Source organism: Octopus bimaculoides, chromosome 22 (genome assembly GCF_046866305.1).
Source record: "Octopus bimaculoides isolate indiv1 chromosome 22, ASM4686630v1, whole genome shotgun sequence".
Classification (NCBI taxonomy): domain Eukaryota; kingdom Metazoa; phylum Mollusca; class Cephalopoda; order Octopoda; family Octopodidae; genus Octopus; species Octopus bimaculoides.
Window position 1 is genome coordinate 33657866 of NC_142949.1, and position 27735 is coordinate 33685600.

Genomic DNA, 27735 nt, shown 5'->3' on the forward strand with positions numbered 1-27735 from the left:
TTCACAGCAGCTAAATAATTGCATTACTAATCAGTTTAATAATTGAATTCATATAAAACACGAAATAACGTAGAATATATTAATAACATTTTCTTTTCTCTTTGTAATATTTATATACCGAGAATAATTGATGAGAAAGAACTGTTTTTTATTTTTTTGTTTGTTTATTTATTATTATTATTTTTTTTTTTTGATATATCTAGTAAATATGCTGTCATTGCACCAATGAATAGCCATTGAACATTTATACAGTTTCATATTCCCCGTAGATTTATTATTTTACATATTGCAATATTAACCTATACTCCTACGAAATGTCTGTAAATACTTAGAAATATTGGTATGAAATTACAGTCAACAGCAGCAACTCGTCGAGCTTGTTTGGGTTTGTTTGACTTGATCTCACAACGCAGCCATCCCTGTCATTCATGTTGCATGGAGGCGGTCACCAAATAGCTGGTCACTGAAGACTTTGGCAGGATCAGTGGCACTTGTGTTATCTTTGTCAGGATGCCCATGGGAGCATATCACTGATGAGGACTTGCTGAGCTCTTCAGCTCTCTCCTGCGAAACGTATTATCTCCCTTTCTCTCTTTAACTCTCTCTTCCCCTCCTTCACTCTCTCTTTATCTTTTTAACTCTCTCTTTCTCTCTTTAATAATTTTGACTCTAAAACTATTGAAAAGGTTGCAAGACGCAACGGATATTTTAGAAAAATAAAAAAGAAATAAGTGGAAATTTTACCAGTGAGTGTGTTAAATTATAAGGCACCAAAAGAGAATGACTCTCCCCAGACACAACAGAACATGCTTCAACACACGAACTCACATAAAGAATCTTACAAACCAAATCCCAAAACAAAATATATATGTTTATATACATATATATATATATATACATACATATATAGATTTATATATTCATACAAGCATGCATATCTATATAAATATATTTGCATATAACTACCTACATCTCTCTATCCAGCCAATTCCATTCATTCATTCATTCATTCATTCATTCATTTAATCATTCATTTATTCATTAATTTATTAGAATAATATCTTAAATATGTTGACTCTCTTGTGGCTATTGAGATGTGCTTCAATGTTATTTTCTTCTTGGAATAATAAAAAGAAAAAAAAACATAACTATGAAGTGACAATGTTACACTGCTGTTTGTCTGATTAATGTCTAGTTGGTTATGGCTATCAAACATTAAGAAAGTTTCATAGTTTAATTAAGGACTACTTTTTGTTATGTGCTGTTTCTGCAATGGCGGAACCATTAGAATATCGGGCAAGATGTTTGAGTTTGTTTTGTTCTAGCTCTTTGCATTTTGAGTTCGGTAAAGCAAGCTGCCAATGATGACAAGAACTTCACCATTAGTGGCTCAGTCTCCGCAAATGTCTCAAAAGAGATAGGTCACTACCTGGTTCTGATACTTCTGGGTTTTGTACTGTTTTGAATTAATCATGCATTATCTCTTAGCTTTGGGATTTCAATGATGTGACTGTTTATTTTTAGAATGACATTATAGAGTAGGAGTGAGAGACTGGATCTCGCTAGTTAGGACTTAGAACATGTAGAACCTTTGAGCTGGGTATGGCCAGTTTAAATCTTAAAGGGTTAAGAATGGCAACTGCACTAATCTCAGCTGACTTCGAGGGAGTGTGAGGGTCTAAGGGCAGTGACCCTTACTGCAGGCCAAATCATTAAAATCTCCAACTTTATTGCAATTTTATTCTCATGGTTAAAAGTTTTATGACAGCCAGCAAGTTACTTAATTGAGAATCATTTCTACAACATAACTTATTACTTATCAACAGCTGGTGTATATGTTCTCATATATATATACGTGTGTGTGTGTGTATAGATGTGTGGATGCATATATATGTATGTATATGCATACACACACATATTCATGAATATATTCTTATATATATATATATATATATATATGCATAAGTATATATTTATGAATATACACACACACATATATATATATATATATATATATATATACACATGGACACACACACTCACACAGATGTGCATATACACATACATGCATGCATATACATACATGCATGCATGCATGCATGCATATTTCGTTTGCAGTTGCCTTCTGAAGTGCATGTGTATGCTTTCGTTAATGCATTCTTAAAATGTTCCTATTCGTAACAGAAAACATTTTCATAACAACCGTTCAATAAGTCATTTTTATGCCTCTTAAAATGTAATGTTGAAGGGAAGATAAATCAATGAAGTTAAGTTTCAGTTTTATAAGCCCAGCATAATAAATACATTACACTCATTAAATATTTACAAGTCCAACATGTTACCTCTTGTGGCGTGTTACCCACTTAAATTCTGTCGATGTTTTTACACATAACTGTACTTTTCTTCTAAAGAATCCACATTTGCATGTCTTCTTTACACCATGGATTATTTTTATTTTTATTTTTTTTTTTTTTTGTTCAACCTCTATCTAAAACTTGAATAGTTTTAAATTATGAAGTTTTTTCCAGCAGAATGTTATTTCTGAGGCTTCTTCTTTGCGTTGGTTTGAAGAATTGAAGAAGAATCTTCTTCGCAAATCTGTTATTTTTGATCCTAGCTCCGCAGTTATTCTGAAAGTTGCTTTAGAAATCTGCAAAAAAAAAATAATAATAATAATAAAAAAAGAAATTAATAAAATAAAAATAAATAAAAAGGTTTCTCTGGTTTAAGAAAACTAAGTAAAAGAATTTTATTTTATCTTTTTTTTGCAAAAAAGAATATTTCTAAATCGACAATCAAAATTACATTTTATAAGAATTTTTGATATGAAAGGATTTACAAAAATGATATATTTGTTAAAAAATTTTTTATATATGAATTTTACTTATTTTTTTAACCTTTTTTGTTCTTTTTTTTTATTGGTTTGCACGTTTCCTTGTGTATTCGACTCTAACTCTCCTACGCATGTAACTTTATCATCAGCAAGTCCACCTCTACGTGGTCTCTTAGCCTGCTAGAAAACAGCATCTAATTCCCTCAAATTGCTTTAAAAATCTGAAAAAAAAAAATAATAAATAAAAACATAAATAAAAAAATAAACAGATTTTTTTTTTTCTGGATAAGAAAAACTAAATAAGAGGATTTTTTTTATAGAGAATATTTCTAAATTGACAATCCAAATTATATATTTCATAAGAATTCTGATATGAAAGGATTACAAAAATTATATATTTGTTAAAAATTTCTTACATCTGAATTCTACATATTTTTTTTTTTTTTTTGCTTTAATACCCACTCTTACATATTTCCTCATCCTGCTCTCCCTCAAATTACACTCTATGTTTTAAATAGGAAACACTGTCTCTTCTGGGATATAGCCCTGTCCAATATGTAAGAAAGGTGTTGGTAGAAACTCCATAAGTTGTACCCAGTGCAAGCTTTGAACATGTAAGAGGTGCAGTGTTATCAAAGGAAGGTTAACGGAGAATATAGTCTTTGTGTGTGGCAAATGTGCAGGTACAATAAGCACTAAAAATATGCAGACAATAATCCCTCAAATGGTCAGGTGGATCATTAGAAGTAACAAATAGCTCCTGTTACAAAGGAGACCAAGTTAGCAGTGGGGTGGGAGTACTGAAAGTGTAGTTGCTAGGATGAGAACAGGCTGGGCAAATGTTTCTTATTTCTTTATTGCCCACAAGGGGCTAAACATAGAGGGGACAAACAAGGACAGACAAACGGATTAAGTCGATTACATCGACTCCAGTGCGTAACTGGTACTTAATTTATCGATCCCGAAAGAATGAAAGGCAAAGTCAACCTCGGCGGAATTTGAACTCAGAACGTAGTGGCTGACGAAATACCGCTAAGCATTTTGCCTGGCGTGCTAACGTTTCAGCCAGCTTGCTGCCTTCAGAGATTGGTCACATGACTATTATTTGGTTTTTCTTTATAGGTAGTCTGCCAAACAGTCACAGAAGTCTGGTGCAGGGCTCTGCCTGGCAGGCACCTGTTGAGCAGTCTCACCCATGCCAGTATGGAAAGCAGACATTAAACAATGATGATGATGATGATGTAGCCTAATTAGGTTTGGACATGGCTTAGATATTGGTGTCTAGTTTTGAGGAGGCTCTGTGACATATATATTTATTCATAACCCCCCCTACCTTCCCTCCCCAAAAACTGGCTCTCTGTCACTTAGAACGATGAGGGTTCCAATTAATCAGATCAACTGGACAGCCTGCCCATGAAATTAACGTGCAAGTGGCGCATAGGATGTGACAAGGTTGGCCCTTTGTAATTACAGGTACTACTCACTTTTGCCAGCTGAGTGGCCTGTAGCCACATCAAATAAAGTGTCTTGTTCTAGGAGACAACACGCCACCAGGAATTGAACCCCTGCCTTAACAATTGTGAAATGAATTTCCTGACCATGAAGCCATGTGCCTTCCCTTATTTATTCTTAAATGCATTCATATAAACATACACGCAACACTGCATAACATGATGTTGGCATATATGCTTGAACGTGTGTGTGTTTGTGTTATTGGCTTCCATACACATTCCGTCAGACAAATTCCACTCAAATTTGACCCAAGGCTATATTAGGAAAGGGACTTACCCAAGTGAGAAACACTGTGCTGTTGGATCAAACCAGGAACTACATAATTATGAAGCAAACTTTCTTCATCACAAAACCATTCCTGTAGGAGACATTAATAGAGGAATCATGATGTTTTTTTGGATAGTTTGAGAAGTAACAATCCACCAATATTTATTGATTCATAATTTTGGCTTTTTTTTCTTTCCTACTGCACTATTAAAAAGAAAAAAAAATCCCTCCTTTCTTTCTCTTTCTCTGTCACACACACACACACACACACACACACACACACACACACACACACACACACCAACCAATATTCTTAAATGATGATTCCTATAAGGCATACCAAACAAATAAACTCATCAGTTGTGTTTGTTCGTTTTTTTTTTTTTTTAATCTTTTTCTATTCTAACTGCAAAAAGCAAACAGCAACTGTGCATTTATATTCCTGACCAAATGCTTCTGAAACGAAATGTCTGTGAATCAATCCTTTTGTTCCATTGCTGCTTTATATAATATAATCTTAATAAAAAATCTATCAGCAAAAGCAGCTGCCAAAGCCTTTTGTTAGCCTGGTTTCCTTCTACTTCCTTCTGTTAAAACTTCTGACCCTTTCAGTAACATAACCCCAGAGCTTCTATGTGGAGCATCAACCTGCTAGAACAGATCCTTCCCCACTGACACCAACCCTGTGGTAAATTAAACACACACCCTGCTGTCAGCTTTTAATGAAATATGTAGAAAAGAATATATCGGATGTTGGATAATGTAGTCCTATTTACAGAATGCCTGAGATGAGAAAATGAATGCATGACCTGTCCTGAAACATATTTCATCATAGGTCTCCTCATTAAGGATCTGACCTGGGGCTAAATGACAGTCTTATTCCAGTGTCTTTTTTTTTCTTTGAGCCTCAGGACTCATAAAGCCAGTTACCCAGATTTCATGATGCGTCAGTCTAGGTGCATGGCTCGGTGGTTAGGTTGTTGGACTCATGATCACAAGATTGTGGTTTCGATCCCTGAACCGGGCTACGTGTTGTGTTCTTGAGCCAAATGCTTCGTTACACATTACTCCAGTCCACCCAGCTGGCAAAAGTGAGTAACCCTGCGATGGACTGGCATCCTGTCCAGGTTGCATTCTGTCCTTAAACTATGCTCCTTTCTCCTCCACTCCAACTCACTGATTAAAAAATTCTTTTTCACTCATTTCAGTCATTTCAACTGTGGCCATGCTGGAGCACCACCTTGAAGGGTTTTAGTCAAACAAATCAACCCCATTTCCTTTTTTTTTTCTAAGCCTGGTATTTTTTCTGTCAGTCTCTTTTGATGAACTGCTAAGATACAGGGATGTAAACACACCAACACAGATATATACACGCATAGACGCACACACACACACACACACTCACACACATGACAAGCTTCATTCAGTCTCCATCTACCAAATCCACTCACAAGGCTTTGGTCGACATGAGGCTATAGCAGAAGCCACTTGACCAAGGTGCCATGCAGTGGGACTGAACTTGGAACCATGTGGTTAAGAAGCACTGGTCAAGCCGGTACTGTTGACCTTCAGATCAAGTCTGATTCGGTGCATTTATGATTACTACAAATTCCTCCCCCACCCCCCGTCCTCGTTTTTTAATGACTTAAATTGAGTGAGATTCGATTGCTATTTCTTGCAGATCATGTGACTGCTCGAAGACTTCTTTTGTTGCACGTACTCCGTCGTACTTGCTTTGCTGATTCGTTAAGCTGTAAGGCTTAAATCAGAATATTTTATCTGCTGACACAATTACATACACTCAAACATGCACATGCTCTCTTTCTCTCTCTCTCTCTCTCTCTCTCTCTCTCTCTCTCCCTCCATCTCCCTGTCTTCCCCTCACCATGTCTCTATTTTCCTCTCCATCTCTCTCCCTCTCCTCCACCTTTCTCTCTCTCCTCCACCTCTACCTTTGTCTCTCTCTCTGTCTTCTCTGCCGCTCTCTCTCTCTCTCTCTCTCTCTGTCTCCTCTACCGCTCTCTCTCTCTCTTTCTCTTTTTGTCTTTCTTTCTCTCTCTCTTTCTCTCTTTCTCTCTATCTTTCTCTCTCTCTCACTTTTTCTCTCTCTTTTTCTCTCTCTTTCTCTTTCTCTCTTTCTCTCTCTTTACCTCTCTCTCTCTCTCTCATTCACTTTGTTCACTCATTCACTCTCAGAAGACAGTCAGCAACAACAACAACAACAACAACAACAAAAACACCCCAAGAAACCAACAAACAAACAAACAAAATAATCAAAAAAAAAAAAATGCAGAAACATTTGACATTTGACAAGGAATGATTCACAGTCATTAACACATTCCTGACACGACCAATTCCACATAAAATACAAAAAAACTTACTGCCATTCCATCTCTATTTATACGTTTGCAGTCTTTTTCTCTCTTCACGTCTGTCTAATCAGCCAGATAAGTTTCATTACTTGTCTTTCGGATTTTTAGTTTTATTTGCTTTCACTTTTGAATTAATTTACTGCATCTTTTAATTACTGATTATCCAGACATTTGTCCATTCGCTCATTCATTTGTTTATTTATTTATTTATTTATTTATTCGCCACGTTCCTTCATCGTTCATCAATGTGTTTGATTTTGATTTTACGCCAAGCAAGCGTTCTGCCGTGAGGTAAGGAGGAAGCCTCTGCATCCGCCACATGGCTATTTGACTTGCTAGAAGTAGCAGCCAAATTTTCATCCAACCACTCCCTACTGTCTTAAGATATAGGAAGGACATAGGATATGATGTAGTGCTGGAGATGCTGTCTTCACCTTTCTAGCCATTGGACTGTGGCAATGCTGGGGCAATTGTCTTGAACTGTTTTAGTTGAACAAATTGACCTCGGTACTTTACAGGGGGGTAAACAAAACAAAAGTAGTTGGGAAGTGGTTGTGGGGAGGACAAACACATATAGACACACACACACATATACACACACACACGGTTGTTCTAGTAGCCAGAGTAAGTTTACCATTAGTTTTAATCTTCACTCTTTGAGGGTTTTGCTCAGTGGTCTTATGGGAAGATGTTGAAAAGTTCCTTGCTTTAAGGGTGTTGTGACAGGCCTGGTTGAAGGCCAAACCTTCCGAGTTCTTTTGCAGGGCTTAGAAAACCTGAAGGATCTCTGCAATAAGTGTGTGAATCTGAGAGTGGAGGATGAGGAATAAAATCATAATTGATCTTCCTATATTTTCTTTCACTCAAAACCAGGAAATTTTCAGCACCCCCCCTCATATGTTGGCTCTCTTTACAATGTTGTTATTGGTTAAGTGATCTTCCCAATACATTCTCAGAATTCTTCTCATTCATCTTCAGTAGAACATGTCCAGTTTTCTGTTGATTTTCACAGTGTTTTTCCCATGTCCAGTAAACTCACCATCATCAATTTACCACAGGAAAAGTTCACCGTCGTCAAGTCACCATTTTTTTTTTTTACAGTAAAATAGTTTTTAACTATTAATGGCGAGAGATACTATGGATATGTTTTCTTGGTGAATTTTCCTCATGGGGAATTGATAGCAGTGAACTTAACTGTAATCATTCTTCCATGTCTCACTCACATAGAGAGCTGTTTGTAGGTAGAACTATGCTTCTATAGAGCTGGATATTTGTGTGGAAGGGTTAATGACATGAAGAGCATCCAGCCGTAAAACTCCCGTCTCAAGTATGTTTCTATTTAACCCTTGTCAGTTTGCAAAACAGATGCTGAACAATCATATGACTGATTTATCTCAGTCATTTACTAAATCCGCTTTTAGAAATTTTAGTTTCTGTATTTTCTTAATGAAATATTTATGTTGTGTCTAGGGAGGGTCATATTGGTCTTAATGCTTTATTCTTCTAACACACTCACTGGTTCGATTTCTACTCTTTTATCATTTATATATTTTCTTCCAAAATTTTCGTTGCTTTTGCAGCCTTGTCAGTGGATGTTGACTCTGTCCGTTATTCATGTATATTTATTTGTTTTTATTTCTTTCCAGAGAGATATAACACTTATGTGACACTGAAACTTCAAAATGTGAAATCGACGACAATTCAAGTTAAAGGAAATAATCCTAGCTGGGAGCAAGATTTCATGTTGTAAGTATTGATTTCGTATATATTTTCTTTCTCTCAGTGGAAATGAAGATTCAGACAGAAAGGGAAAAAAAAAAAAAAATTGGGAAAAAAAAAGAGAAGAAAAGGGGAGATATAAAACTGCTTCGTTTCTAAGAATTGCCACGTGTGGAATAAAGAAGCAACAAAGAATAAACAAAACATTTAAAAAACAAGCAAAGAAAACATGTCTTTTTGTGAGAGATACCATATGTGCTGTAACGGCATGCAAAAAAGCAGTGAATATTTAATCAATTAAAACTACACTTGTAATGAAAATTAATTATTTGTGTTAATGATTAATTTTTATCGAAGTCTAGAGCGATGGTTCTCAACTGGTGTTGTTTTTCTCACAGACAGTGCCCAACTGACCCTACTATACTGTGTAGGCGACAAAATCAAAAACAAACGATGCACATGCATGAAATTGAAAATATGAAATGGCGATGATTTACCCATTGCACCCTGCATGTATATATATATATGTGTGTGTGTAGAGAGAGAGAAAGAGAAAGAAAGAGAGAGTTAGTATATGTGTGTTTGCACCTCTTTGTCTTGATGTTGCATGATTGTCGAAAGCGAGTGTCCCTTTCATACATGTGGTGTTGCTGGTTTCAAGTCTTTCAAGGAAACATATATGGCAAAGAGGAAGTATTACCTTACTTGGAATCATTGGAGGGTCGGAGACAGGAAGAGCATCTTGCTGTTGAAAATTTACATCAGTGAATTCTGTCTGGCCCATCATAGAAGCTTGCAAAAGTGGGCATTAAAACAATGATGATGATATCCTTGTTTCCTTTGTTTTTTTTAGTCTGGCCACTAGAAATTGAAATTGTCCCTTTAACTGTATTATCTCAGCCACTTTTTAACAAAATCATTAGTAGTATAAATTCTTCTGCAGCTATTGGATACCCTGTTCTTGCAACCAAACACTCTGACTTCTTGAAATAGATAATTAGTTTTATTCTCCTCTGTCTTTCGTTTTTCACTCATAGATACTTAAGAATCTGAATGTATCACCATTTAAAATACCTACCACATAAATATATATATATATATATACACTTTTTATTCTCATTTAAACAGACCTTGGCTACAGTATGCAATCATTAAGGTATCTACCACATAAATAAATATACAGTCTACAACATTCTCATTAAAAAAAAGACCTTGGCTGCAACATGACAATTATTTATTCTACTTTATTCTAATTTACTATTAATTAATACTTCCAGTTATTTATTTGCTAGGTTCTTGTTAACATTAACCGTTTCCTGCCACAAACTAATGATAATAAATGTGTACTTATAAAACACATTTCCCCACGTTTGGACTCACAATTTTTTTGTTAATCCTTCACTCCATTCAGTTTTTTTTTTCTTTTTTTGTGTGTGTTTTTTAAACTTGGCTTTTACCTGTGCCATGATTGGTCAGTTATCACCGTTTGATATTTCTAAAATGATCAATTCCATTTAGGTAAACCTTCTCCTCTCTTACCTTCAGCATCTTTCTTTTCCTTTTCATCTGTTGTACATGGACACCCCTTGATTGCTCTCTATCTCTTTCTCTCTCTCTCTCTCTCTCTCTCTCTCTTTGTCTCAAATTCTGTTTCTCTCACACCACAACAATCCTCTCTCATTATATCTTCATCTCTGATGTCATCATACATAATTACGTCTCTCTAGCGACCCCTTTCACATGTTATCTCCAAGGTCTGACCACTTTTTAGCTCAAATTATCAAGCTGCTTATATTTGTTGATATGAGGGTGGAAGATGGCAGTGTCCACTTCAGGTCATTTTTATGCTTTATATTCTGATATCCCTGGGTGTAGGGGTCAACTTACTTTTCATCCTTCCTGGGACTGACAGACTGATACCAGTAATATAAAGAAAATGAATTCCATCAACTGTATCCTTTTTCTTCCACTAAAAGATGCTTCAAGGCGTTGCCCCAGCATGGCCATAGTCTAATGACCGAAACAAGTAAAAGATGAAAGAATGTCTATTACCCCCTCCCCCTCTCTTTCTACACACATATATATATTTATACATATAGACATACACACATGCATATATATACACACACACACACATATATGTAGACATGTATATGTTTACATGTATGTATACATGTGTGTGTGTGTGTGTGTGTGTGTGTGTGTGCACGTGTGTGTAGAGTTATCCGTTCTCTGTTAGCATTAGCCATCATCTTTTGTAAACAAGGTGTTATATCAGATCAATTGACCTAATTTCAGCTGAAGAAAGGAAAAAAAAAAGAATTTGATACAAGAAATTTTATATTTCATGACTTTGGTGCTTAGATTGATTTAGGTCAGGTCTTCTGCAATTTTGTTCAGGTGTATGCAATCTATAATAAACGCAATACTCAAAAAAATACTGGGAAGAAAATGTTGATATAATATATGCTCAATAATCAGGTGTCACTAATCAATACCGATCAAATTATTATTATTTTGCTTTTTTAGTGCAACACACCTCTACTCAGAGTCTATTTTTCCCTTATATCCTAAATTAGAAATAAGAAATAAATTGAATTTATTCTTTTACATTTTCCGGTAGTCTTGGCATTTTTTTGTTTTTCTTAAAAAGCAATCACTAAATGTGATTTTTAACGGGCATCTTGGTGCATTATTAAAACATTTTTTTCTCTTTTTATTATAGTCTCTCTCTCTCTCTCTCTCTCTCTCTCTCTCTTTCTGTTATATAATATAATATAGAGTTATTAGCAAGGTAATAAATTACAGCATTTCAAATTTGAATTTATTGCTAATTTTTCAAAAATCTATTTCCCAGAAAATGAAAACACACACACACACACACACAATATATATATATATATATATATATATATATATGTAGGAAAATGAAAAATAATAATAAGGCAGAATGCTAAACTGGAAGCATATTTTAATAAAGATTTCTAACCGGCTTTCATTGTGAAGCAAATTTTCAAGAAGAGGGAGAATGAAAATGTTTTTTTTAAAGTACAAAATGAAGAAAATAATATATAAAAAAAATAATATATAAAAAAATAAATATACCAATACATTATATTGTCTTTGAGCTTTTGAAGTTCAATGGTAATCCATGTATATAATGGTTGGAAAAATAAGGATGCATGAGAATGGAGAGTTGTGTTAGGTTTAAAAAAAGGAGCTAAAAGTTTGTGTTAAGCAGGAAGTGTGGTGTCAAAACAGGAAGTGTGTGTAAGGGGAGACAAAACTTTTAGTTGGAGTTCATAACTCCAACTAAAAAGATTTGTCTCCCCTTACACACACTTCCTGTTTTGACACCACACTTCCTGCTTAACACAAACTTTTAGCCACTTTTCTCAAACCTAACACAACTCTCCATTCTCATGCATCCTTATTTTTCCAACCATTATATACATGGATTACCATTGAACTTCAAAAGCTCAAAGACAATATAATGTATTGGTATATTTATTTTTTTATATATTATTTTCTTCATTTTGTACTTCTTTGTAAAAAACATTTTCATTCTCCCTCTTCTTGAAAATTTGGTATGCAAAGAAAGCCGGTTAGAAATCTTTATTAAAATATGCTTCCAGTTTAGCATTCTGCCTTATTATTATTTTTCATTTTCCTATTATTTCTCCACGTGCAGTTAACACAACCCCACTATTTACTGACTTATATATACCAACACGGTCACTACTACAACCAACAAAAAATGCTCCCACGTGGACTGTTGACACCACTAAGGAACAATTATGAACTTTTCATTTAATTACATTTTTTTGATAAGGTTCGTTTTTTCAAGAACCGAAACATGTTAAAGATATCTCTGACAAAATTATAAATTAAAATTTTATTTTTTATATATTGTTATTTTCAAACTTCTTTTTTATAAATACATATACACACACACACATACACATATACTACATACACACACACACACACACATATATAACACGTACACACGCATGCATACACACACTCTCTCTCTCCCTCTTTCTCTCTCTTTCTTGCTCTTTAAAATATCCACTATTAGACCTGAAGACCTGTTGAACTGAGTGAAATTGTAGTTGTGGCTGATGCCAGTGCCGTCTGGCTGGCACCCGTGCCGGTGGCACATAGAAAGCACCATTCGAGTGTTGAGCCTCATGGAGGCAGTGAAAGTTATCAAGACCCTTGGTGATATACCGTGCTTGTGTTGACCTGTTAAGCCAAGTGAGATCATAGTTGAGGCCGATGCCAGTGTCAGATCAATGGTACCCATGCCGGTGGCAGGTAAAATGCACCCACTGCACTCTCAGAGTGGTTGGCATTAGGAAGGGCATCCAACCGTAGGAACCTTGTCAGACCAGACTGTAACCTGGTGCAGCCCACACTGGCTTAACCCATGCCAGCATGGAAAGCAGACATTAAATGATGGAATCACACTTAGCGTATTTTAATGTGCATAAGGAACCCTTTATTGTTAAAAATTAGGTTTAAAAAATATGGGAGTTTCTTAAACATGGATAACATTATAATCCCTTACAAAACCTTCAGTTGAACAAAGTCTTGAGTGGATTTGATTGACAGAAATTGAAAGAAGCCAGTTGCATGGATGTATGTGTGGATATGTGTGTGTATATATATATATATATATATATGTGTGTGTGTGTGTGTGTGTGTCCACCACTGCTTTCCGACTGATGTTGGCATGTTTACATCCCTGTAGCTTAGCAGTTCAGCAAAAGAGACTGATATTATAAGCACTGGGTTTTAAACTAAACAAGCACTGCAGTTGATTTTTTTGACTAGAATTCTTCAAGACAGTAGTACCTCAGCATGGCTGCAGTCTAATGACTGCAACAAGTAAAAGAAAGACAACATTATAATTCACACACACACACACACACACACACACACACACACACGGAAAATGTTCAGTTTATTTCTAGTGAGTTGTACATTATAGAAAAAAAATTTATTATGATTTTTGTTTATTTGTCTGACAAAATAACTAAAGATTTTCGGCTTAAGAGCGGAGAAAGGGGTTGAGGGTCGGTGTTTTGCAACATTTATCTTGTTAAAAAATACTTTTCAATAGGAAATTTTGTTGATTTGTTACAATGAATGGGTTTTTTTTTGTTGTTATTGTCATTGTTTTCTTCAGTTACTGTTTTACCAGTTTCTACTATCACAGTGTTGTGTGGGTTGTAGTTTAGTGTTGTGGTGATTATGTTTTGGTCATGTTGCGTGGGCTGTGTGCAGCATTATGACCGTTTCTGCATTTTTTTTTTAAATGAGTTATTGTGTTGCTTGTGTTGTAGTATTATGGCGTAGTGGTTAAGAGCACGGGCTACTAACCCCAAGATTCCAAGTTCGATTCCAGGCAGTGACCTGAATAATAATAATAATAATAATAATAATAATAATAATAATGATAATATTAATAATAACATCGAAAAATACCTTAGGAATGAGAACCCAGGTTCTAAATTTCCCCCAAGACACCTGATGAAGGCTGGAGGGTATATCAGCTGAAACGTGTTAATAACAAATAAGATGAGGACAAATATCTGTCAAATGTAGATAATGTATAGTGTTCTTTGTTGATATTGTTTTAAATGTGTTGTAGTGCTGTGTGGTGATTGTTTTGTGTGACTTGTGTGATAGTGTTCTATTTCAGATGTGTTGTGTCTGTTATGTTGCATTTCAAATGTGTTGTGTTGTGTGGTAGGGTTTTATTTCAAATGTGTTGTGTTGTAAGGTTGTATATCAAACGTGTTGTGTTGTGTGATCGGTTTATATTTCAAATGTGTTGCGTTGTGTGATGCTGTTACCTTTCAAATATGTTGTGCGTATTGTGTTGTATTTTGTGGTAGTGTTGTATTTCGAACATGTTGTCCATATTGTGATATATGATAGTGTTGTAATTGTTATGAATGCATTGTGTTGGTTGCTTTCTAGTGTTGTGTGGTGATTGTTTTGTGTTGGTTGTGTGGTAGTCTTCTATTTCAAATGTGTTGCGTTGTGATTATATTTTGGATGTGTCATGTGGCTACAGTATAGCCAGTCTCATGTAGTAGCTGCATTCTGAATGTGTTACGGAGATTGTGTTGTAATGCTGAGTAGTAACTCTCCTACAGTATTATGTTGTGACAGTGTTGTTATGCTACACCGTTGTATGGCCTGTGTTATAGTACCAACCACTATTACTATTATATGGTACTTCCTTCAGATTAGCTAATGTAAACATCAGAATTACAAGAAAATGGCGGACTAAAAATAGTAGAAAAGCATCAATCAAACCTTCATCCTACCATCGTTACAGCTCTGATTTTCTGGTCAGTCGCCAATCATGTATCAATCAACTTTTATACTTCTTTTGTTTTTTTGTTTTTTTTTGGTTTTTTAATTTCTTTAGTAACACCATCAAAGGAAAGTTGTCATACCATTTATAACAGTTCTTTGATTTATACTACTTATGCCATTTATGCTAATTATATCACTTATACATTATTACCATATGTAACATACATGCATATATATATATATATATATATATATATATACATATATAATATATATATATATATATATATATATATATATATATACCATCATCATTGTTTAACGTCCGTTTTCCATGCTGGCATAGGTTGGACGGTTCGACTGGGGTCTGGGAAGCCAGGAGGCTGCACCACCACTTGTTGTCAAGTGGTGGTGGAGGGACAAACAGACACAAAGCCATACACACACATAATATATACACACACACACACACACACACACACACACACACACAGTAGGCTTCTTTCAGTCCCCGTCTACCGAATCTACTAATGAAAGTTTTGGTTATCCCAAGGCTATTGTAGAAGACACCTGCCCAGGATGCCACACAGTAGGACTGAACCCAGAACCATGTGATTGGAAAGCAAGCTTCTTACCATGCACCCACGCCTGCACCTAGTTTTTCTTTAAAAAAAAAAAAAAAAATTAAATAAAAGTTGCCTAGGCCTACACAAACATGTAAAACATGTACAGATACATGCTTGACATTGACTGACTCCTGAAATCCCTCCCCAACAGTTATCATCGTCAACATTATCACCACCATCGTCATCATCAACATCATCATCATCATTACCAACACCATCGTCATCATCATCATCATTGTCGACATTCAACCCTTTAGCATTCAGGTTTCTCTGTCAAATGTAATGCTTCTTTATTCATGTTGTTTTGAATCAATCCTGCATTCTCTCGTAGCTTTGAATTTACAATAGTGCGATTGTTTCACAGTTTCTTATATAATTCTTAAGAGCACTATTTTTTCCTTTCGTTTTTCTTTGCATAGTATCAATCACACACACACACACACACACATGCTAAAACACGTGTATTAGTCCGTTTGTTAAGACCCCCAAGTCTAAAGTATGGGATCTGATCGTGAAGACTGACTCTCACGTTCAAACTCCTAAACGCAGGCTGGAAGAAAAACTCTGCAGTGATGGGGAAGAGATGGGAATGACAGGCCCTGAATGGTACCGTCCGTCACTGCCTCAACTCCACATGTAGGCAGCCACTCTTCCTCGTGATATCTTGATGCAAAATTTGCCATCACCATCACCGCTCTAAGTCTTTTATGCCATTTAAAATTTATGTCGCTTGTACCATGGATACTTGTTTCATCATTTCCACTAGTTTCACTATTTTTGCTATTTATTACCAGTTTACCATTTATATTTGTCGTACCATTCAGCTTAGTACGTGACGAATTGAAAAGAAAAGAACAACAACAGCTACAAAAATATCAAGAAAAATTCCAATATTCTCTTGGTATACATTCTGTTTTATTCAGTTGGTACACCACCAAACACATTTTAATACATACTTTATCTCATCTGTCATTTCACTGCAATTACTTCTTAAATTATATCGTAGAATATGTCTTTTCTTTTCCTAACAAGAAACGAAATAAAATAAAATGTTTTATGCTGTTGGTGCTGCCTTTGAGCATCTGCACAAACAAGAAGAACAAGAAGAAGAACAAGAAGAAGCAAAAAGAAAAAAAAGAGAGAAAAGAAAAACAAAGCAAAAATGCTGGTAAACAAGTAGTTAATTAAAACTGTTGCACATTGCTTCATGTTTCAGATTTATTACAAGTGTTGTCGATCTAATTTTCCTATGTATCTTAATGAACATACCCAATATATGTGTTTTAGTGTGTGTTTGTATGTGTTCTTGATACTATGTGAATAAAGACGAAAGAAGAAAAAAAAAACACTCTTGAGAGTTTTATAAGAAAATGTGAGATACATCATCTGACCTTATTAGAGTTACTTCCCTTATCATTCTTTAACCTTAGACACATTGAAGGCTAGTGGAGGTCTTTTATTCTTTTAATTGCTTGGATAATCTCAAAGAATGTAGAATGATGGTGAAGATTATTATTATTATCATTGTTATTATTATATTAAGGTGGCAAGCTGACAGAATCATTAGCATGCTGGACAAAATGCTTAGCGGTATTTCGGCAGTTGCTATGTTCTGAGTTCAAATTCTGCCGAGGTCTGCTTTACCTTTCATTCATCCAAGGTCAATAAAATAAGTACCAGAAGAAGTAGTGGGTAAGTAGCAGAATCAGTAGGACGGGAGAGAAAATACCTTGTGGTATTTAGTTACGGCCCCTTAAGAAATACAACAAAGGTATTTTGTACCATAATTTTGCAAATAGTTGATATATTTTTGATTATAGGTTTCACATAGATCAATGACTGGTTCACCGTATTTCCAATGGTGACAGTGACAAGAGAGTGTCTGTACAACAAGGGCAGAATAAATATCACAAAATATGCACCTGTTTATCAGCAATTTTGTCACCAATGTGGATGTCTTTTGATATTAAACATGCATACACACAAACATTCATCCATGTGTGTGTGTGTGTGTGTGTGTGTGTATATATATATATGTATATATATACATACGTGTGTGTAAAATTATACACAATGAGGAAGACCACTAAATGGTCTCCTTACATGCTGAAAAGAGATGTCAAATCCCCAAACCACGAAGAAACATTCCTATTTATAGCATGTTAAATGGGGGCGGACAACGTGCTACAAATAAGAATGTTTCTTTGTGGTTTGGGAATTTGACAGTCCATTTATACTACGGGAAAACAAAGTTATCTCCTGGAATATGAACCATATTTTGTCAGAGTCCACGAATCATCTAAACTCCATTCCACTTGTTACCGTGTTTTATAGCTTAAGAAAAAGTCAATAGCTGGCTAAAATTAGTTTGAAATATGCAAGTGTGCCAAGTTGCATTAATTGTTTTTACTAAGGTGTTAAGAAGACGCAACCTAAGTTGTTAATTTAATTTTCAGTTAAAGTGTAATTTATTTTGTTAATTTATTAATTTATAAACAACTCAAGTGTCATAAATTTATTGGAATTACAATGTACTTTAAAATAGTAGCAGGAGAAAATTATAAATCAAAGAGTTGAATTATTCATGCGATGGAATTACCCGACTGATCAATTCAGAGCAGACTTTGTCTATTTCTTTTTTTATTGGTTTGGTTATCTCACTTAGGCGATGCAATGGCACCGTAGTTGAGGTCCTTTAGTTTATCACATTGATCATAAAGTGGTTGGCATTAGTAAGGGCATCCAGATGTGGAAACTGAGCTGAAACAGACTATGGGACCCGATGTGGCCTCTGGCCTTGCCTGCTCCTTTCCAGCTGTCCAACCTATGCCAGCATGGAAAACAGACGTTAAATGTTGATGACGATGATGATGATGATGACGATGGTGATGATGATGATGATGATGATGACGATGGTGATGATGATGATGATGACGATGATGATTGGAGTGCTTTATCTGATGTGAAGTGAGAGTGCGTGGCCTAATGGTTTGGGTTCTTGACGTACTGTCAAAAGTTTGTGGATTCAATTCCTAGACTGAGCAGTGCATCATGGTCCTGAAGAAGGCACTTCGTTACATGTTGTTCCTGTTATTCAGCTCTGCTGTGGTGAATAGACTGGAGCCAAAGTCCTGGTGCATTTTTCTGTCTCTCTCTCTCTCTCTTTCTCTCTCTTCCTCTCTCTCTGTCTCTCTCTCTTTCTCTCTCTTCCATTCTCTCTCTCTTTCTCTCTCTTCCTTTCTCTCTCTCTCTCTCTCTCTCTCTCATTGAAACTATTTGAATTTAATTGCTCCCCCCCCCCCCAGCATTTCTCTTTGCAGTCCCATTTGGGGTCGTGACCCATAGTTTAAGAAGCACTGCTTTAGAACCTGTTCAGTCATAGAGAAATATTGCTTTCAAGTTTTAGCGCAAGTCCAGCAATTTTGCAGGAGGAGTAGATCGATTAAATCAACCCCAGTATTGAACTGGTACTTATTTTATCAATCCCAAAAGGATGAAAGGTAAAGTCGACCTCAGCAGAATTTGAACTCAGAATGTAAAGATGTACGAAATGTTGCTAAGAATTTTTTGCCTGGTGGGCTAATGATTCATGCCATTCACCACCTTACTCCTAGAAAATTAGTTGAAAACAGGTGAGGAGGCGCAATGTCCCAGTGGTTAGGGCAGTGGACTCGCGATCAGAGGATCACGGTTTCGATTCCCAGACCGGGCGTTGTGTGTGTTTATTGAGCGAAAGCACCTAAAAGCTCCATGAGGCTCCGGCAGGGAGTGGTGGTGACCCCTATTGTACTCTTTCGCCCCAGCTTTCACTCTTTCTTCCTGTTTCTTGAGTAATGCTGTGATGGACTGGTGTACCGTCCAGCTGGTGGGGAACACGTTCGCCATAGAAACCGGGAAACCGGGCCCATGAGCCTGGATAGGCTTGAAAAGGGTGCATAAATAAATAAATAAGGTGAGGAGTGGCAACAGGTTGGACATCTGTATTAAAATCTGCTTCAGTGAATTCTGTCTAACCCATACAAGCATTGCAGAACAGAATTACATCTGGTTTATTGTTTTATTTTAGGTTCACTGCATTAATGATGTTAATGCTAACATAACCATTCTAAACTTGAGCTTTGTTAAGCATAAGTAAATGGAACACATTAAATCATCTTTTGTTATTTAGTTGTGTAATGGAAACAGTTTTTGTGAAGAAGTCTCAGAAGTGAAAAGTAATATGATGGGTTTCTACAAGATGTTATTAAACCTGACAAGTGTTTGGTTTTTAATGGTGTATGTTGTATATTATTAAGAGAGTTTGCAGTCCTGATCTCTTCCTTGTAATGTTTGCTGTTCCTGCGTTTTGGTGTTGCTAAGAGCAAAGAAATATATCAAGTTTCCATTAAAGAATATTTTAGACATTTCCATTTCTGTAGATTCGAACGTGTTAATTTATGTTGCTATAGTTTACTGTGATGAATGTTCTATCATATATATATATACATATATATATATATACATATATATATATATACATATATATATATACATATATATATATATATATATATATGCATGTATTCGTGTGTGTATGTATATGTGTGTATGTATATATGTATGTATGTATACACTAATATCAGGCCTTCCATTTTGTTCTCGTTCTCATATTCTCATTCAAAACAGACACAAATATCAACGCTTCTATGTGGTACAATTGAACAATTGTGAAGATCTCTTCACCTGAAAGCATTGGTTGCCTTGTTACCCTACAAATATGTATGTACTTATACATATATATAAATATATATGAATATTTAAAGGAAGGATGCTGGACTAGCAATTATAGGCGTGGAGAGTGTATTTTCTATATTTGCTGGTTTATAAGGTGCACTCTCAAATAAGGCAAACACCCATGAATAGAAAAAAAAAAAATATTTTGTGGAAAAATCAAATTTTACCAGTGAGTGTGCTAAATTATAAGGCACAAAAAGAAAATGACTCTTCCCAGACACAACAGTATATATTCATATATACATATGTAAAAAGTACCCAGTACACTTGGTTATGTGGTTGGCATCAAGAAGGGCACCCTGATATAGAAAGCATCCCAAAGCAGATGTAGAACCTAGTGGGGTCCTCTAGCTTGTCTGTTCTTGTCAAACCGCCCAACCCATGCCAGTATGGAATAAATAGACATTAAATAATATATGTATGAATACCCAAATATAGATTATCACACATATATATATATATATATATATATATATATATATATATATATATGTATGCAAGCCTACACATTTATAAACCAAATGCCATAGATTGAGTTATTTCTATAATGAAAGGTCATTTCTTCTTGTTTTCTTTTCCTTTTTATCATGGTGCTTCAGTTTCTTATTATATCTGGAATGTCTGGTGGCTTTACCATTTCTTGAAAAAACTTCTGTTAGTTTTTCCAAACCAATTTCATTGTTATAATGAAGATGAGTCAGCAGAATTGTCGACGCTGCTGTATATTATTAGTTCTGAGAAAATAGAACGTCATGATGTTACACATAAAAACATCCAAGACTACATCCAAAAAGAAAGCCATTTAGTTGATTGGCAAGGAACCATTTACCAATGCACCCCATCCTCAGCCGACAGATGTGCTCTGTTGCATATCTCCATACAAGTTTTATTTGCCTGTCTCTACTCTTCTTGTCACCTATTCTATGTCATGCATTCTATGTCAGGATTCTATGAAAGGATGAAAAGCAAAGTCGACCTCGGTGGAATTTGAGATCAGAATGTAAAGACAGATGGATACTGCTAAGCATTTTGCCCAGCATGCTAATGATTCTACCAACTCGAGGCCTTAATAATAATAATAATAATAATAATAATAATAATAATAATAGATGGACTACAGCAAATATTCTGCTCAATACTACAGATTTGCTTGTCAGTTGTTTGACCTTAACTAGTTGAACATGTCCTTTGGATTCTAATAGTCAGGGATACTTATAACTCTCTCCTCCTTTCATTGATTTTAATGTTTGGTCATCTGGTAATTAGGTGCCTTCACTGTTGATTACCTGTTCCCTTCTCATGACTAATATTGCACATTTATCTTTACCAAATTCCATGCCTATAACCTTTGCTGAAAGAGTCTTACAGTTTGTATCAAGGAATCTATCTCTTTCTTCATTCTTACTAAACAGCTTCAGCTCATCCATGTAGGACAAATGGTTAGCATGCTGGACGAAATGCTTAGCGGTATTTCACCCATTGCTACATTCTGAGTTCAAATTCCGCCGAGGTCAACTTTGACTTTCATCCTTTCAGGGGGCTCAACAAAATAAGTACCAGATAAAAACTGGGGGGGGGGGGGGTCGATGTAATCGACTCATCCCTTCCCCCCAAAATTTCTGCCCTTGTGGCAAAATTTGAAACCATCACCATCATCATCATTATTATTATTATTATTATTATTATTATTATTATTATTATTATTAATATTATTATTATTATTACAAGAACAACAACAACTGTGTTTTTTACAAAAATCATGAAGAGGAGATGAAATCCTCGAACGTTCTAAGACGAATGTGCTACAGGTCAAAAGCACCAACTGTTGTCAATGAAGTGGGCAGTTCTGGAGAGCATTGCTACGACATAATGATACTTAATTCAGGCCATCACTAATTCATAGGATGATGATTTACAATATCATTGTATGGTTTTGTGTGTGTATCTCTCGGATCGAATTAGCTACATAAAGAAGATTTGTTTGGAACGTCAATAAAGACTACTTTGAATATTAATCGCACAAAAGACATTGATTTAAATGAAACAACGCCACCGCCTTCGCCGTCGTCGCTGCCACCACCACTACCACTACCACTGCTACTGCCGCCACCACCACCACCACCACCACTACTACTACTACTACCATGACCACCACCATCACTGCTACCACTGCTGCTGCTGCTACTACTACTACTACTACCATGACCACCACCATCACTGCTACTACTGCTGCTACTACTATTACTACTGCTGCTGCTGCTACTACTACTACTACTACTACTACTACTACTACTAGCAGCAGCTGCAGTAATAGTAATAATAATGATAATGATAATAAAAATAATAATAATAATAATGATAATAATAATAGGAGGAGGAGGAGGAGGAAAAGTGCTCAGTGTTATTATCAAGATGTTGGGGGAGTGTTTATGTAATTGAATATGTTGTATTGGTTATCAGCTTGTAATAAGAAATACACAGAACAACAGTTAGCACATTGCTAATCTCTTTTCTTTCCGTTTTTTTTTTTATTTTGCCAAATACGGTATTTCATCATCATCATCGTCGTCTTACCACCACCACCATGGCCATATCAACACTATCACTATCATCATCACTGTATCACCATCACCTCTGTCATTGTCATCTTGTCACCCCCGCCATCACTGCCACCACAACTACCACCACCAACACCACTGTCACCACCACCACCATCATTATCACACATAATACTGGGTACACTACAGCATACATAAGGCTACCACGCACCTTTAAATATTTTAAGGACTCTAAACAACCTCTATAACAGCTCCCAACCTAGGGGCCAATCAAATTTAGTCCCTTTATTGTTGACCCAAACGTCAATTAATCTGCTTAATTGTCTGAGACCTAGTCTCGTTCTTCTTTACCATTACTTTACCTAAACAACTTTTTCTATACTTTCATGGTATGCTATATTGAAGGAACTAACCATTCTATCTGTGGTGTACCCAATATCATGCATTAGCAATACCGAAAATATCTAACCTACAAGTAGCAGTCTGCACACCCCACCCAGTTCTTTTCCAATTCCACTAAGTAAATAATCCTTATGCTCGTTAAATAATAGATGGAACGCACTATCCAAACCTCTTACCTGTGACTATTGTCCGGAGTTGCTTTACCTGATTCATACAATGGTGATTATACTATCTAATTAAATAGTATCAACGCCACCTATACAACATTCCAGATTGTTAATCATTAGACTACTTCCTACTGCTGGTTTTCTTTGATATCTGATCTGGTGTTTCCTCTAACTCGGTACCAAGTGTAGTTTATTATATAATCCCCACTTTCTTTGTACTCCTTAATGATAACTAGTATTCTACTATTACCACCAGGTTTTGCCTCTCTAGGTAAACATGTCCTAATATTATAAGTGGTCTCCACCAACCCATATAACATATTCGTATCTAATACAACACCCTACATCTTTCCACTTTACCAGATAAATCAATCGTGCTTAACTCTACAATTGCTTAACAGTTACAGCACACACACATATATATACACATGGTGGTTGTCTACTCCTTACACAAAGTTTGACCACCTCCTGTACCTACACCTTAGCCCTTTCATGGCGTCTGATGTGGCTTTTTAAACCAGACAATGTTTTGAAAAAACACCCACACAGATTGCACCTCTGATTTGAACTACCAATAACTGCAGGTAAGTTCTGCTCATTGTGGATCCTAACATGTCTTTTAAGACCCCCATTGGATTTGCAAGCCTTCTGGCATACACCACATTCAAACGTGTGCACTGACATATAATCAGAATAGCTGGATGAGGTTTGTTTTCCATGGGTTCGCAGGTGAGATTTGAGGCCAGCCAAAGACACATATACATATACATACATACATATACGTGTATATATATATATATATATATGAGCTTTCGGTTTCTGCCTACCAAATCCACTCACAAGGCTTTGGTTGGCCTGAGGCTATAGTAGAAGACATTCACCCTGGAACCATGTAGTTGGGAAGCAAGCTTCTTACCACACAGCCATGCCTGCGCCTATTGTTTATGAATTAATCATGCATTATCTTGTAGCGTCAAGATTTTGATGTGGTGATTGTTTAGTTTAAGAATGACATTGTAAGGTAGGTGTGAGAGGCTGGATCTAGTCCATTTGAGCTCAAAACTGGTAGATTATTTGGGCCAAATGAACCCCATTTAAAGGCCTTAGCTGCTACTTCTAGATAGTTAAGTGACTCGATAGAAGCTCTATCATTGGCCATATCATGGGTGTTTTATCTTGTTACATAACTGAATTGAGGCTGTGATCTTACAGATATATTTGAGGGAGATTTGGTTGCTATTCTTAGCAGGTCAAGCAGCTAAATATCTTTGTTAACGCAGTGTGGTACATCAGATTTTTCTGCATAACAGGACTTCACTTATTTAAATCTCTTTCATATTTCATTTCAACTGACCTGTCATAATAGTTGTTTTAATTTAAAAATCTCCCAAAATAATTGCTTATGCATATTAAAAATTGATGAATTGTAATTGCAGTGGAATTTAATTAAAGATTTTTAAAACGATTACGTATAATTTTAGTTGCTATGTCACTTTTGCTCTCTTTCTCTCTTTCTCTCTCTCTCTCCCCCTCATTCATTTCGTGACTCAAATCTGAAATTTCTTTTTCCATATTCTTCTCAAAACAAAATAAGTCTCATTGTGCAGCTTGTCGTTATATTTAGTGATTATTGCCGACCAATGTGTTGTGAGTGGAACTGGACAGGCAGAAACTGTAGTACAGAAATATATTCTATATAAATATATATATATATACATATATATATAATCAGTCGCCATGATTGATCGCTGACCAAAACATTCAATTTTTTTTCTCTGTGTTTTTCTCCTTGTTTTCTCCGTATTCTTTCTGTTGAAGAGCGTAGCTCGAAACGTTAAAGACTTTCTGTATTCCCGAGCGTTAAACTAATACATCCTTTTGTTGTTTACACCACCTGTCCTAGTCTGTTGTTTTTTTCATAAATTCTCCCATATATATATATATATGTAGAGAGAGAGAGAGAGAGATTGAGTGATATAGATGTATCAAATGATGATAACATATCTATGTGCCAAGACACAACACTATATATGTACATACTTTACTTATGAATTATCCAGGCTGCCATTGGTTTCATGCTCAGAGAGATATCGCTCAACAGTTATCGAGTCCGTCACAATTGGACGTTGGTGTTTGTCTCAATCTCGATAATTGTTAAGACATATATCTCTCTTAACACGAAACCAATGATAGCTTGGTTAACCCTCAAATACAAGAAATCGAGTCATAATTCTTTAATTTTAATTTTTTTTTTTAAATCAAATTCATCAATTATTTATTTATTATTTTTATTTTTGCAGCGAAACCATGAGGCTTGACACTGGATTGATTATTGAAGTATGGAATAAAGGAATGTTGTGGGACAGCCTTCTTGGACTTCATTGGCTTCCACTTCGAAAAATTCACCATTCTAATCAGGTTAGTTTTTGGATTCTAATTTTCTCTTTCTTTTTTGTTGTTGCTTGCTATATTAACTGTGGAGGTGCAATGGCCCAGTGGTTAAGGCAGTGGACTCGCGGTCATAGGATCGCGGTTTTGATTCCCCGACCGGGCATTGTGAGTGTTTATTGAGCGAATACACCTAAAAAACTCCGCGAGGCTCCGGCAGGGGATGGTGGCGAACCCTGCTGTACTCTTTCACCACAACTTTCTCTCACTTCCTGTTTCTGTTGTGCCTGTAATTCAAAGGGCCAGCCTCATCACACTGTGTCACGCTGAATATCCCCCGAGAACTACATTAAGGGTACACGTGTCTGTGGAGTGCTCAGCCACTTGCATGTTAATTTCACGAGCAGGCTGTTCCGTTGATCAGATCAACCGGAACCCTCGACGTCGTAAACGACAGAGTGCCAACATAAACATAACTATTGTTAATGGTGGTTTGTTTAGTCAATCACTGTTAGCCATTGTTTATCTATTTATTTATTTATTTATTCATCATTTATTTCTTAACATCTCTCCCTCCCCAGAAATAGCCCAAGTTTAATTTATTCAAAATGTGTTTTTTTTTTGTGACAGTAGGATGTGATTGGAGAGAGATTTGGCTGTTATTTCTAGCAGTTCAAGCAATCTTGTAGAACGTCCGTCATTGATGAATTGTATCTAGAATTTCATTCTTTAATGTGTCCTTCATTTCTTTTAAGATGGTAGTGTCTGATTTGAAGGAGAAGCAATCATGTTGAACCCCCATCATTGACATAGTGGATCTAGAATTGCATTCTCTAATGTGTAGTGTGTCCTTCATTTCTTTTAAGATGGTAGTGTATGAGTTGAGAGGGATTTAGCTGTTATTTCTAGCAGGTGAAACAACCATGTAGAATCTCCATCATTGACATAGTGTATTGCATCATCGAATGTGTCCTTTTCTTTAAAGACAGTTGGGTATGGTTTGAAGGACACGTAGCTGCTATTACTAGCTGGCCGAGCAGCCCTGTTGAGGCTTCCTTGGAATAGATGCAGTCCTTGCTGAAGTGTAAAGGACATTTGCCATCGTATTTTGTAAGCACTTTGCGACCAGAGAGTCTGGGGTGACGTATGTGAAGTCTGAAGCGTTTTGGCATTTACTGTAATGTGAGGAAATAGAAGAGTGTCTCGAAATATCTGCTCTCAGAAGGGAGGACTGCATGCAGTATTCGTTCGGTGTATCATTTAGAGAGAGAGAGAGAGAGAGAGAGAGAGAGAGAGAGAGCGTGTGTGGGTGTGTGTGTGTGTGTGTGTGAAAGGCAATAAACAGATGTAGTTAAAAGTGGAATGCAGCTGAGAATTATTTTTAAAGAGCAGAATTCTTTATAGTACCAATATAATAATAATAATAATAATAATACTATAGTGTACAAAAATGGGTTAAAGATAGTTTTGTCTCTGTGGGAGGGTTTATTGATTAGGTGAGTAGCTTTCTTGTAAATGTGTCCTAAGATCCGCACAAGCACTCTGCACTTTGTCCCTGGCAAGTAAGTGTGTGCTTGGACGCTGCAGTGTGTCAACAGCTGCTTAAGGTGAAAATGTTCTTTTAATCCGAAGAGATTAAGCTGGCTCTCTCTCTCTCTTTCTCTCTCTCTCTCTCTTTCTCTCTCTCTCGCTCTCTTTCTCTCTCTCTCTCTCTCTCTCTTTTATATGATATGGGGAAGGGTGGGGGTGCAGGAGGAAGAGAAAAGGGAAAGAAAGAGAAAT

General features: G+C 36.0%; 1 protein-coding gene across 2 annotated transcripts in view; it reads left to right on the forward strand.

Annotated features, from left to right (window-relative positions):
• Positions 1-27735, forward strand: part of LOC106880194 (protein unc-13 homolog A-like) — a 143151-nt gene that overhangs the window by 95773 nt on the left and 19643 nt on the right. For both annotated transcript variants that reach the window (XM_089339547.1, XM_089339546.1), the window contains exons 3-4: positions 8631-8730; positions 25866-25983. In XM_089339547.1, the coding sequence (XP_089195673.1) occupies positions 8631-8730; positions 25866-25983 (218 nt within the window). The remainder of the gene's footprint in view (positions 1-8630; positions 8731-25865; positions 25984-27735) is intronic.